This window comes from Clytia hemisphaerica, unplaced genomic scaffold (genome assembly GCF_902728285.1).
Source record: "Clytia hemisphaerica strain Z4C2 unplaced genomic scaffold, Clytia hemisphaerica genome assembly, whole genome shotgun sequence".
Lineage (NCBI taxonomy): Eukaryota > Metazoa > Cnidaria > Hydrozoa > Leptothecata > Clytiidae > Clytia > Clytia hemisphaerica.
Window position 1 is genome coordinate 655,855 of NW_027104114.1, and position 15,159 is coordinate 671,013.

Below are 15,159 nucleotides of genomic sequence, written 5' to 3' on the forward strand. Positions count from 1 at the left end.
CCAAAGACTACTTGATTCAATCGACTTTACGTAATGTGGGGGGAATCAAAATTTTTTCTAGCTTTTCAAAGCCCTTTAAAAGTGCCTGTTATCTAGCAGTACATATGCAATAGGTGAGTGTAGTGTGTGGCAAACCTCTTTCTGCTTTTGAAGGGTTATGGAACACATATGATGAACCATTTGAAAGACTATCACACGCGGAACGGTGTTTTAAATTTCCTCACATACGCTGACGAATATGCAATTGGTTACTTTAAAAAACAGGTAAGCAATTCTCCTCTTTATTTTATTTTGTTGGTCTCTTTTATCATTTGTTTTCGTCATATATATGTAACATCAAGAAGCCCTAAACTTGAAAATTAAAAGTATAAACAAGTTTATAAAAACAATAACAAGACGACTTAAAAGTCGAAAATTTCGCATAATATTTGAACATTTTATACGACGACGCGTGAAATGTGACGCTTATAACTGCCTTACATTATACTTTGAGTGAAGCGTTACACCATGGAGGTATAAAGAAACAGGAGAAGTATGCTATTGTAACCATGCTCGCCCTACGATTAAAAAAATTACGAGGTATGCATGCTCATAATCTCATATATCGTGCATTTTTAATGAGCTCTTTTGTTGATAGGTGAAATCTTATTGGCTAACTTAAGTGTTGGAAATAAGATGAGACGAGATTCATTGTTTCTGTCACCCAAATTTTCCTACCAGCTACAAATTGACTTAAACCTCACTTAAGCTGATGAAATTAATACCTTTTAAATTAATTATTTCTAAGTTGACCCTAAATTCTGCTGAATCACCGATTCATGGGTAATATTCGATTGCGTTCGATTTAGTTCGAATAACATTTGATTGATGCGATTGCTAGTTGATTATGTTTGAATGATTGTCAAGTACGTTCGATTGCTGTTCGATTAGCTTGAAGATTATCTTCAATAATTTTGATTGCAATTTAATTGACCCACTCTTATAGAGCTTCAGAGCGTGGGCAGGTGGCAATACGCCATCGAAAAATCAGAGAAGAGCGAGCGCATATACAGTACGAGAGCAATAACACAAACGTAATCGAATATATACAATTAAACCTAATCAAAGCAATTGAACGCCAAATCCTGGGTAATTTTTCATAATGATTCGATTGCGTTTGACAATCAATTGCAATTATTCATTTGTGTTCAATTGATTCGGCGTTATTCGTTTTCTGCCAATTATTATTGCAGTGTGATTGTAGAGAGAGAAAAGTTTGTTGATATTTTTCTAGTTGACGATAAACGAGTTATCACATTTTCACTCGTACAGTATTGGATATATTTTTCTCGTACAGAGTTTTCTATATTTTCCTCCCCTAAAGGCTCGGAAGATATGACGAAAAATCTGAACTCGAAAATATTATTTTTTACAAGGGGTAGAATCCCAGAGAATTCCTAAGTTGAAAATTTATGTATTTTTTTGAGAGCTACAGTACACTCCCGGCTATTTGAAGCTTCAAGGGGATAAGAATTTACTTCGAAGAAACCGGGAGTTCGAATAACTGAAAAACTCATTTTCCCGGCATACTTTCAATTTAACCTTTATAGGATGGGCTTTTCTGTAGAAATCGAGGCTTCAGTTGGGCGTAATTAACACAAGGAGTCGAAGTCGCTTTTTGAAGAAATTGCTTGAAGAATGTATTTACATTCTTTACATTCAGCCGTGAGACATGATTTTTCGAAGATGATCGCTGAAAGTTTTTTTGGTTCTCACTTGACGATCTCCCAATATGAAAACTCGGAATAACTGAGGACGATTTAGCCTATAATTGGCCCAAGGGAAAGTCATTTAAAAAGAACTGAAATTTTGAATAACTCGAGTCCCAATAACCGAGAGTATTTTGCCTAAATTGGGTAAGCAAATCCAAGGGGAACATCGACTCACTTCGAATAACCAAATTATTCGAATATGTGGGGGTTCGAATAACCGGCAGTCTACTGTATTCGGAATTTCTTTGAGTGGTGGATAGTCTAATTTTAGTTTTAGGCTATTTATTCTTAGTTCGTACGATTTAACTGATGTAATAGAATGTTTCCAGGAGGTTTGTTTATTGCATCAACTCCTAAATCTGTCATCAAGATAATATGAAATGGATTTCTTTCTTTTAAAATTTTCAGGGCTTTTCGAAAAGCATAGGTCTGAACAGAACAGATTACACAGGGTACATAAAAGAATATGAAGGTGCAACACTTATGCATGTAAGTCGCTCCTCCTCTGAAAAAGGTTTTTATGGGCTGCGTGTCTTCCTCTTTCCTGGACTCGGTATTGCTGTTTGTCCTGGCTACTAAGTAAAGCCCATCAACGGACCAATGATTTGTATACTTCCTCCGCATCGTTTTTTTCTCATTCTTGGATCATTCTTGGAAAATTTTAGCCAGTTTAACTCATTCGGTGAAGCCATTCTTTAGAAATTACCTTTATTAACTTGTCAATCCAAGCTTATTTTGTATTTCGCTGTCACACGGGTCATTTTGTGTCTTTATTTCAGTGTCATTTGAACGTACAAATACCATATAGAGAATTTTCGCTTGTCATTAAAAAACAAAAGGAGGTAAGTGAACTTATGAATTAATATAAAGCTCCTATTGTACTCGCAACTGTCTGATAACTATTACGTATTCACGCATTAAAAAAGTAGCGTCTAATGTTAATCGGAAATGTTTAATTTTCACTAAGTAAAAGGCGTTCAATAACATTTAAAAAAAACTTTGGTCACAGACTTCGCTCGGTCAATGGTTGATTTTTATCAACGAAGAGTTGGACTGTATGTAACACAATTTTCACGCTAAATTCTCAACATCTAGAAGGTTTAGATTACGGAATTCAACTTGACCGCGTTTGAAAATTTTGCAATAACTTGAAAACGATCAACCGCAAGCTAGCACCAGATTCGGGTACCGCGGCAAATCGCTGTGAATGCTTCCCCGAAGGTTTACCAAATAAAGTGCAAACAAACCCTTGTTTAGCCTAATTCATGTAAAATTACAACTTAAAATATGATTACTACTTACCTAGACATACACACTTAAATTCATAGTTTTGAGGACCTCAAAAATGAATTTACATGTGTAAAATTACAAAATTTGCCTGGTTTAGCACAGTGCAGTTTCCACACCAAATTGTCAACAAGATGAAAATACCTCTAAAGAACCTTAAAAAAACCGTAAACAAAAGTTTAACTATTCGATATTAAGCCTTATTTGGATCTTTCTAAAGACAATTTTAGAAAGTGTGATTGCCATTGTGCGTTTGAGGACAGTACAACATAAAATTTACTGAAAAAAGTATAAGGGACTTACCTGTTATAGCTTCTTTATGGTCTTTGAGTTTGCCTTTGAGAAATTCACTAAAAATTCAGTCACCAAAACATTTTGTTTTCTTGATTGTCGGGTTGAGCGATAATTTTTCAAGATTTACCGGTAAGGGTAATTGAACTGGACTGGGGATACAGCATATCAAAGGCCGACTATCATTCCTCTCCGGTGGGAAAAACTAAACGCGTGCGACTACTTTAATCGGATTAAATCTCGTGAGATTAAATTCTGGATATAACTTCGCGAATCAGAGTTTTGAAAAATTTCGTGTGGATTTAAAGCCTGAAAACAGCTGAAAAATAGCCATTTTTGCCACAAAAGGAGACTTTGGACTAGTTTCTCTGCCAAAAATGCGATTTATAAAATTTAGTGGTGGATTTAATTTCGCAAGTCAGGAATCTCATGTATTTTCGCTTTTCAATTTCGCGAAGATGGCAAAAATACGCGAAATCACGAAATTCAATCTCGTGAAAGTTAATCCGATTAAATTATGATGATAGTAGGGGCCACTATGTCGCAAAAAGCTTCCCGTGTGCAGTAGCTTGTTCAATGGGATTTTATGATTGAATATTGTTCCTTGAATGTAGAAGATCAAAATTTGAGAAGTGGGGCCGGGTGTGATCACCCGTTGCCATGGAAAATGACGTCATTGGTTAATATGGCAACCAAAGTAAAGAGTCGTCAAAATTGAAAATTTTTTGTTTCATTCGAAAGAGCATGACAAACTTTTAAAGAAAAAAGTCACGACCTATATCTGAAAATGAATATATCAGGAGATATTAAGAATTTTTAAAGAACAAGTTTCCTGAAAAACTTTTGAAGTCGTTAGCAGATAGTTTTGTTAAGAAGATGAACTCTGTACAAGATGAGACCGTTGTCATGACTGTTCCAAAGAAGGAAGTTTCTTTGACTTTACCATTTCTTGGGAACTCGTCTGAGGTTTTAAAGAAACGTCTATTGGCACTGTTTAGGGTTACATATACCCGCAAATTGACCTAAAGGTCAAATTTTGCACCACTCTTCGGATTGCACATTTGTTTAATTTCAAAGATAAAATACCTTTAAGGTTTCGAGCTTGGATTGTGTATGGAATGCACTGCACAAATTGCAATTCTTTCTACGTGGGTAAGACCAAAAGACATGTTGCCACCAGATACAAAGAACATTGTAACCCCGAGAAACCCTCCGCGGTTACAACTCACATTATGACTGAAAATCATGATTTTTCCATAGATAATATGAAAGTTTTACATAATAGTAATTATCGGATCGATGAAGAGCTTTATATAAAAGAAACGCTGATCATAAGGGACCTCAAACCGGACTTGAATGAGCATGTCTCTTCATTCCCCATTGAGCTCTTTTAGGATGTATGCGTTCCTTTGTGAAATTTAACAACTTGTAATTACCTGGTAGTAATTTTTTAATTTTGTGATTTTTTTGAATGTTGTAAATTGAAATTCGTTTTGAATTTTTTTTTACTATACTTGTGATCATGGTGCAAAGAAGACACCGAAACGTCAAACAATGAATAAAATTAAATTTTTAGTTTTCACTTTTTTTTATCAAATTAAGGAAATAAGGCAAAATGACGTCATGAAACGATGACGTCATCGAAAAATAAAGATTTGCCAAAATTCAAAAATTTTTGTTTATTTTGGAAAGAATATCTTTGAGTGAACATAAAATATTACGACGTAAAAGTCTGAAAATCCTTTTTAAGAAGACTATCAGCCAAAATTGATATTTTTAAATTTTGCCTGTAATGGGCGTACCAAGCGTACCCAAGCTCCAACCCCGGGGGGGCACTCCAACCTTCGACAGGCAAAAATTGAAAATATCAATTTTGACCAATAAACCTTTTTTAACGAATTTTCAAACGTTTTCATAATAATATTTTATGTTCACTTTCTTTCGAATGAAACAAAAAATTTTCAATTTTGACGACTTTTTACTTTGGTGACCATGGTAACCAATGACGTCAGTTTCCATGGCAACGGGTGGTCACACCCGGCCGCACTTCTCAAATTTTGATCTTCTACATTCAAGGAACAATATTCAATCATAAAATCCCTTTGCACAAGCTGCTGCACACGGGAAGACATAATGGCCTCTCAATTTTGGGATTGTATTGAAAAAGAACTAATTATTCACTTCGTAGATCATTCGTCAATTGATAAAAGATAGACAAGCAGAGATCAAACAAATCTATCCTGGTTTAAAATGTTTCAAAAATGGCGTCAGTGAAATCCCCATTTTCAGCATTCCTGGTATAGGTAAATGTATATTTAGGGAATTCTCTCAATTTTAAAGTCTTGTGCTTTGGAACATAGAATGAATTTCCATTATGCAATATGTAAATCGCGCCTAATTTCATAACATTCATAACTTTTTTCTTATAGAAAATACTGGCTGGAAACATATGCAAAAAGATAGGTATCCAACTCGTATTCTTTTTCTATTGTTACTGTGTTTTTATTTATAAAAGTGCATTGGGTCAACTTTTGTGGCCGACTTTATTCGATAGCCGTATCATCTGCTTCCAACCAAATTTAAAGATTTTGTTTTTAAATAAGAGTGATATCGTTTGCTTACTCATCAATTTTAATTCGTAAGCTTTTTCAACGGTATTGACACGGATGTGGAGCAAGATTGGTCAGAAAGAGGAAAAGAAAAATATTTTTTTGCTTATGTCAGCATAATATAACAATAGGAAGACACTGTCCCGATATATAAAATATATGTCTGATATGAAACGGGAACACTTATGTATAAATAAAGCCTCTATAAGAAAAAGGTTTGTTAACTTTTATTCCACTTTCAGCACCGACTTCGAACTGGAATCTAGTGAACACCAAGACGCTCTGCAAAACATACTTACCGCTGTTCAGGTTCGCTCTCATCATTCTGTTGCTAAATCTCCAAACTTCCTATTTCTATCCAGTTTTGATTTCGGGGACTTTCACCTGGAAACAAAATGACGACATTCCCTTGACAACGGGAACACAACTCTTAAAAAAGAAACGATCTTAGTGGACCTTAAAATCTATTTGCATAAGCTCTAGCGCACGCTTAAACCTAATAGTCTCTACTATATTGTTCGACTATCATCAGCAATGAATTACCCTGGACAAAGCCATTCAATGAGTTACCATCCTGAATGGCGGTCACTCCAACTGCTATTTGACAATGATTAATTCGATTATTGAAGCGAAATAGTCCCACTGCCGAGGCAAAGAAAAGTGGACAAAAAACAATTTCCGCACATTGATATGTGTAAATAATGAATCGGAAAAGTTTTGACTTAAAAGTCGTTAAAATTTCCTTCGATTTTTATCGATTTTATTGAATTGAACAGTTTCTACATCATGATTTCTCACTTTTATTACATCTTTCGTATGTAAAAGCTAAGGCCATTGAATTATTATATTATCAATCGATAAAAACGGCTAAAATCGATTATGATATCGATTAAATCGTCTGATTGCCCGAAAAAAATTCGAAACAGTCTACAGACTTCAAAAAGGATCGGATGGGGCTGAAATTTGGCACACTTGTCAGTGAATACCATTTTCATTATTCAAAAAATTGATTAGTGGGGCTTGGAGACGAGTATTTTATGAAAACGAGACTGAAATTTCGAGGGTTTCGGTAGACCTCGAAAATGGCTTGATTTTGCTGAAATTTTGATCAGTTGACCTATGAGTTAATAGTTTTAAATGTGTATTTTCACTTTTTTTAAGTTTTGATTTTTCGAATCTGTAGCATTTCAGACTGCAAAAGTGCAATGTATGTTAAGTTTTTCGCGCGCTAAAGATGTAGTCTAACTCGTATTATCGGTTGAGTCCAACTGAGACCTGAAATTATCTGACGTCAGTAAACGGAATAAAGTCAATGCAGTGTGCTGATGTGCTGGATATTGGTTTCTCAAAACCTAGGTGTGATATACTGACCTCCGTCCAAATTTAGACCATATTCACTATTTGGCACCGTCTGACGGAAATGAATTTACAATGCTTCTCGCATTTTCCTATAATTTTTTTTTTCAGTCTTTAAAAACTAGTGATACCCCAATTCAGTCCTTCGTTACACTCTCTACCGGATGCGCCATAAAAAATTTCTCTCTTTCAATTAAATTTTCCCGATTTCTTTGACTTTTAATAAACGGTAAGATACCCTTAAATTTTGATGGGCTTTGGTTCATTGAATCAAAAGCAGATAAAATGAATAAAAAATCTACATTCAGAAATTGATAAAAAACGTGAAATATATGGACCTATCAATTGTTTGTTTGGAAACGACGATACCAATCAGCATGATAAGGAGCTTTTGTTTGTAATCAAAAACAAAACTTAAGTCTCGGAAAGAATGGAAATTTTTATTAAATTAATTTAAACTAGCCGTATGCACAGCGTCGCACGCTGCGTGTCCCAATCCAGTGAATCACTACACATTAAAAAACTCTAACGGAAGAGAGATAGCCGCCGATTGATGATATGATTTTGATATTAGGAAATAAAAGGAGAAAGAAGATAACATTGCATTGCAATTTTTAACCACAATTAAGTGAATGGCTTAGCAAAATTATATTTTAGATCTTCTTAGCCATCGTGGCTAGCCATCGTGGTTGGACATTGGAGGATGACTTTGAAAGACTTTGAAAAGTTTTGAAAGTGATAGGGAGCCGTAATGATGTGCCTATTGTAAACAGAAAGTTTTAATATATAGATTAGTTTTTACCGAATTATTTCCTCAAAATTCGGCCCCTACACTGGTAAAATTCAATGTAACGCAGGATTTGTCTCAAAGCTCGATTTTTATTAAATTCAACAGACTTTTTCACTTTCACGGATGATTATAATTTTTAATCACTATAACAAAGAAACTGATGAAATCTTGAAATATGTTTCTGTTTAATTTGATCGGCCGATTTTTTTTGAGCTCTTTTTGAAGGTAAGTTTTCGTTCATTTGAACATAACTTTTGACCCAATGAACAAAATTTAATATATGACCATCTTTCCTTTTCATTACAACAAAGTTTAGAGAGCTTATAAAGATCGAGAAAATTAAGTTCAAAGGGAGAAATTTTTTTTGGCGCATTGTTGGTTATGCCAAAAACGTTCCTTCGACGTTCTTTTTGTGTTAGCCAACTTGCGTAGATATCTTGAAACCAGTCTGGTCGACATATTTCTTTCCGCAATACATTCTATCATGTATACATCTGGGTTGACCCCAATTTTGGGTCAGCCCTGAGGTTGCTCAGCATTCTAGCTCATGAATGGGCTCATTTTCTTGGTTAAGGATTTCTCGGAGCTTTTCGGCCTAACAATTTATTGGAGCTTTTCGGCTTAACAATGACTCTGGAAATGGGCATTGCATATCATCAATGTATAACGAACAAAGGATTTTGTCTCAACAGGAGGGTGGATTGTACGAGCTGTGTTTTTAAGTGGGTTTTGTTCGTGATACTGTAGGAAATCTGTGATTATGACCATTAACGCTAAACCAATTGGATGCAGTATTCTGGAGTTGGTTAAGTTTGCCGTTCATTATAACTCACCAAATAGAGTATCTAGAATTTGAGTCAAATACGGCTTTCTTCAAGTCAGCAATTTTAATGACTTTAAAGTCGATTTTGTCGACACTTACATGGAAAAATCGCGGAAACCTTTTGAATTTGTTATCTACACATACCAAATCGCGAGTTTCTACCAAAACGATAGTTCTAAGAGATGTGTCTCGAAACGAAACGATAATCGACCTCAACAGCTCCCGCTAAAAACTAAAATTTTGTACCTGACTTTTTTCCACAGAACCATGCAAGTGCCTGGCCATTTCTTTCACCAGTTCCACGAGATGAAGTTCCTGATTATTATGACGTCATCAAATATCCAATGGGTAAGTCCTTATTCAAACAAAAATTACCAAACCATGAGGCCACATTTGATTCAATCAATATCATGGACGTAAAAAAAAAACATGTGCTTTGAATAAAAACATTGTACCTGGTGACTGAAAATAGAAGTAATGGAAAAGGATACCATTTTGGACGAACATTTCCCCCTCTTGGTCAATCAAAAAAAAAAAAATTACGTCCCAGACACGGTACAAAACTTACCTTTTGACAAACCCAAACCTTTTGACAAACCCAAACCTAAACCACTCAGCACCCTAGGAACCCCAACCCCGCCAAAAGACTCAAAAGATCAAATGTGCCCAAAGTGCGTCACTCGATCCGACTGGCCCTAAGGGCTCCAAAATAAAGCTCCAAACTCAAAAGGTGCGACGTTAACCCCGGGGAAAACCGTTAACTGTCTCCTGCAGAGAAATTTGCTCAGTTTCGGTAACAAAAACAACACCCATGCATTCCACGAGAAAACTAAGTCAAAAACCTTCTCCAGTGTGATCCTCGGACCACGAGGAAAAAAAGGCCTCAGCAACACCAGAGAAAGCCCTGAAAGGCACTGCTTTCCACCCCAAGAATGAAAACAATTCCAACCCTATACCACTGTGCAAGCCTGGAACTGCCAGCAGTTACTAAAATCCCCCGTAATTGCCGTAGCCTTTTCTATTTTTTACAACCATTATATCTACGATTCTACAAAGAATTGGAAGTTCGTGCATAGCTCTAGACTATGTTATAGTGTAAGACAAATCACTATCTAAGAAAAAAGCCCAAAGCGGAAGAAAATTCGCAAACGGTTTTTTTTGCCGAAAAGAGTTTACAGTCGGTAGAGTTGCCAGTCTTAGACTACACGATTTTGGCTCCAAATACAATCGTATGAGTTTGAGTTTCTGTATGCGAGGCCAGCCGTGTTCGGTATTCGAAAAAGTCAAAACAAAAAGAAAACTGGCGGGAGAGAGAAACTGAGATTCCAAGAAATGATATCTTTCTTTTTGGATACTCTCTCCCTTTTATCCCCCTTATATTTTCTTGGAACTACAACTTCTTTTCTAAGAATAACAAATTTTTATCAACAGTCGTTTTTCAAATAAATTTGTAATTTCTTTGCAACAAGAATAAAACTTTATAAAATTCCTTAAAAAAACATGAAATCATACAAGTTTTGTTGTTGTTTTTTTTGCCTGAGGATTATAATCCTTATTTTTATTTTTCTATATATAAAGTCCATTTAAAATCTTCTCCCCACCACCATTGCTCAAAGACAAAAGCAAACAGACAAAAATTCTTGAAAGTATAAATGCTTGCAATTTGTGACTTTCCTGTTGATAAAACCCACAGTGGATGAAAATTTTCATGAATTTTTGCACGGAAAGTAAAAAAGTTCCAGCTGTAAAAAGCTTTTGCAGTATGTCGGTCTTGCTTTGATCTGAGCTTGAATTTCTTTTCTATCCAAAAAGTTTTCGAAACGTTGAAAAGAGCATGAAAGGACAATCATCCATGTTAGGAAATCCCCCAAAATTATAAAGCTTATGGGAAAATACCAATAGGTAAAAACCCTAAAGCAGATTTAAAATGACACTAGATTTCTGATATAAAAATAAAATAAAACTGATAGGTAATTCAATCATGATAAACAAATGATTCTAAACTGTTCTCCGACAGTACCATATTATAGTCTCGACTTATTCCAGAAGGCTGGTGTAAATTTTTCCAAGTCGTAATCTCAAAATATACCAGTACGTCAAGTGAAAAATTGTAAGCCATAATAACATAAGTAACAATCTCAATTTATATCCAGGGCGGCAGTAAAATATTCCAAGTCACAACCTCAAATTTTATCCAGGGCGTTATGCAAGGACGTCAAGTGAAATATTACAAGTTATAATCCCAGATTGTACCAGGACGTCAAGTGAAATATTCAAAGTCATAATCTCAAATTGTACGAGGACGTCAAGTGAAGTATTACAAGTCGTCCACCTCTAGGCAAAACGCACTGTCGAATATTTTTAGATACCCGATAGCAAAATATCTCTTCTGTACTTATGTAGCAGTGAGCATAAAGAAAATAGTTTTTTGATCAAGTAATTTAAATGTCACATAATATATAAAAACAGATATAAGAGGCATACAGGAAAAGTGGGAGCTGGGAGTCGGGAGGCTGAACCGGGAGCCGGGAGGCTGAAATCGAAAGTGGGAGCCGGGAGGCTGAAAACGAAAGTGGGAGGCGGGAGGCTGAAAACGAAAGTGGGAGGCTGAAAACGAAAGTGGGAGGCGGGAGGCTGAAAACAAAAGTGAGAGGCTCATTATAAGGCCACGCACAAACGTTTTTGGTCAAGGGATAGGGAACAAAGAGCTAAGAAAAAACAGATCATTTATTTTTTATAAACACACACAATACATGAAAAAAAATATTTCAAATAGTATGTTTTGAAACCAAGTGTTTTCTCCGTTCTCTCTTTTTTCCTTTAATCCTAGGAAGCGTTTCTCTTTATAAAAATAATTTTACATAGAAATATAGCAAGCTTTATGTTTTAATTTGTTTCGAAACTGCTGATGCAAGATTTAAATCAGGCAAATTGACTGACGGGTTTGGCGGCGGTTAAGGGCATGTTTTCCAATTTATCAGAAAAGCACTGTAAGGATGGACTTTTCATGGGCCCCGACGAGCCATTTTGAGTGAGGGGGCCAACATTTTGGAGAAAAAAATGTCGCCCACCATGGTTGGGCGACGAAGAAAATTTTTCACTTTTTACACCCTCAAAACACCTCAAAACGATATCTAATTGGGAAGAATAATAGTTTTTGTGGTTTGATTTGGTCTCAAACCAGCTTAAAATAGTAACTCTAAAAACGTATGACATGGTCTACCAAAAAGTGGGGGGCCATGGACCCGCCGGCCCCCCGTTGACGGGGCCCATGCTTTTAATAAATGCACTGTAAGGGTGGACTAGGAAGTTCTTTTTAACAAAAGAGAAAGGCAATTCGAACGTTTTGTAATTAAAGAGAAAAACAATGAAAGTGACATCCTTAAATAAGATAGTAAAACGTTCGAAAATCATAAAAAGAGAGAAAGAATGAATGAAATAGGGAAAAATTAAAATGCTTTTCTGCTAATTGGTGGACGATAAACCATATTATATTCAACGTGAAAAATCGGGTATCGAAATTATTCAGTCTCGCTTTAATGATATTCGACTCAACATCGCTTCGTCGAATATCAACAAGCTCGACTGAATAATTTTCGATATCCGATTTTTCTTGTCGAATGTCTGCTTATTATAATCCCAAATTGTACCAGGACGTCAAGTGAAATATCCCAAGTCATAATCTCAAATTGTACCAGGACGTCAAGTGAAATATTACAAGTCATAATCTCAAATTGTACAAGGACGTCAAGTTAAAATATTCCAAGTCATAATCTCAAATTGTACCAGGACTTCAAGTGAAATATTGCAAGTCCAGAAGCAACCGGCGGAGATATTTTTTAGAAATACGTGTTCTTTTCTTCTAGGAGACCAAACGTTATGACCTTTAATTTTCTATACAAATGATGTGTTCTGATTTCTAGGAAACCTTTATCGCCCTATTTGCCTGACTACTTTATGGTTTGATGTGTTTTAAAATCTAAGAAAGTTTGCCAAGCTAAACTTGTAACATATTTGTTGTTCTCCACGAAAGATGTATTCTGAAAATTTCTAGGGTTGCTAAGCAACAAGATTACATCAATTTTCCCTTGATTATACCCATGACCCATGTCTCCTTAAATGATGTGTTCTGAAGCTTTCTAGGGTTACTGGGCAATAAGAACACCTTTAGATGCCCTTGATTATACCCCCTGTCTCGTCAGAACACATCATTATTTCTAGCTGAAAAATTTCTAGCTAAAATATGCTCTCAGAACACATCGGAAAAAAAGGTTGCCTCGGCTTGCTTTCGCAAGTCCTAATCTCAAAAATATACCAGGATGCTGTGACAAATATTTCATTTCGGTACCGTGCTTTCTGCAAATTACTGACACACATTCTCATTATTTTCCCATGCATCCAATTTCTGATTCTTAGCTACCTAAAAAAAATTAGAATTATAATCTGATAATTTTTACAGAGTACCTAAAACTTGAATTTTTAACTAGGTAATGAACTTCTCGACAATTCAAATAAAAAATGAGAAATCCCAAATTTTGAGGAAATGTGAAAGTTGTCGTATGGTAAAAGTAAAAGCAGTTTTTAAAGTCCACAATAAACTTTGTTTGAAATTTTTGTCAAAGAACTGCTAATATCAGATGGAAATAACTTTTAAGAGTGGAGATATGAGGGTATTCACATATCTAATGAAACACTGCCTGTGATTAATAGGATTCATAAGAAATACACAAAGTGACTTACTTACCTTATAGTTTCTGTGTCTTTTTGCTGTAGACTTCAGTTGAAAAATAATTTAAAAAACAGCTTCTTACTTGAGGAAAGAGTACTCCCTTAAACTAAGCTATCTTGTAGTCTCAATAAACAAATGAACCAAGAAGAAAAAATCAATGAGCTGGATTTTCACAAAAAAACCACAGCCATCATGTCTTGTGTCTTGTGTCTTGTGTCCACCCAGCGTGTTTTTGATCGTTTGAACCAAGCTCGGCCTTTAAACTTAGGCTGTTTTCACCACGGAGCGACTAACCAGTCTCACTGGTTAGTCCAAGCAAAACTGCAATACCGTTTTTATGCCAAAGAGTTATCGTCCATTTCTTCGAAACTCTCTTGCTGTTTTTTTCCCGTATACCGCCATAAGGCCCATACCACCATAAGGCCCATACCGCCATATTTTCCCGCCTTTACTATCATTGTAACGGACGATAACATCGTCTAGCATAGCTCTTAAGAGTCTTTTCTGTTCTTTTATGTGCGCAAATCGAGGAATATCTCGATTTTGGTCATTCTTTTAATCTTTGGCCAAAAGTTTTGGCCGGATTGATATATTTCTGTGAATTTTGAAAAAAAAAGATAATTTCCAAATGAAAATAGTTTCAGTACACGCTTTTTTTATACAAGAATACACTTTATAAGAATGTTTATGATGAAAATGGCCAAAAATTTTAGAATATCGTAAGAATATCACAATTTGGCAACAAAATCTAATGGTATTTACAGAAAAATTATAACTGTAAATTGCCAGTTTTCCCCCAGCAAGGCTCAAAATTTTCACAAAAATGCCAGTTTTTTCTTTTTATTAACCAAAGAAAATACCCTAAGAAAAGTTTAGGATGATTTTCCCAAAAAAAGTTAAGAATATCCATGATAAATGAAAAAACACCATTTTTATTTTTAAAAAAGTTAGTAGGGTTTTAGTTCATCTGTAAAGCTGGTTTAGATGTCTCAAGGATGAAAAAAATAATTTAAAACTTGATGACAACATTCTCTGTTTTCAGATTTGAAAAAGATTCGAGAACGTTTGGAAAGTGGGTACTATTCTTCAAAGAAACTTTTTGTCGCCGACATGTCGAGGATATTTGCGAATTGTAGAACATATAACGGCCCTGATACTGAATATTTTCGTTGCGCAGGTGTCGTAGAACGTTTCTTCTCCAGTAAGATGAAGGAATTTTATAATGGGCAACTGCAGGAGAAAAAGGTCAAGTTAAAGCCATCTTGATGGACAGAGAATTTGGTGTATTTGTCAATATTTTTCCCATTTTGTAACTTTTCCGTGACCAATGAATTTTTTTCATTGCTTTGTATTATATATATGTAAATAACGACCAAATTTTTTAATACCTATCAAATATACGTCTATATAAATAGAATTACGAATTTGAGTTGCGTATTTATTATTTGACAGTTTCTTAACACAGTTTAAATCTTTGTATTTGTATTGGATGGGAATGTACACAATGGAATACATCCCCATCC

General features: G+C 35.2%; 2 protein-coding genes across 2 annotated transcripts in view; one reads left to right on the top strand and one right to left on the bottom strand.

The window, feature by feature from the left end:
• The window catches only part of LOC136813387 (histone acetyltransferase KAT2A-like), a 33,021-nt gene extending 17,968 nt beyond the window's left edge, over nt 1–15,053 (top strand). The window contains exons 11-18 of the mRNA XM_067069905.1: nt 154–264; nt 2,160–2,240; nt 2,531–2,593; nt 5,518–5,632; nt 5,759–5,792; nt 6,181–6,247; nt 9,171–9,255; nt 14,679–15,053. Coding sequence (XP_066926006.1) covers nt 154–264; nt 2,160–2,240; nt 2,531–2,593; nt 5,518–5,632; nt 5,759–5,792; nt 6,181–6,247; nt 9,171–9,255; nt 14,679–14,902 — 780 coding nt within the window. The 3' untranslated portion in view covers nt 14,903–15,053. The remainder of the gene's footprint in view (nt 1–153; nt 265–2,159; nt 2,241–2,530; nt 2,594–5,517; nt 5,633–5,758; nt 5,793–6,180; nt 6,248–9,170; nt 9,256–14,678) is intronic.
• The window catches only part of LOC136813397 (nuclear envelope integral membrane protein 1b-like), a 351,044-nt gene that overhangs the window by 276,463 nt on the left and 59,422 nt on the right, over nt 1–15,159 (bottom strand). The window lies entirely within an intron of this gene.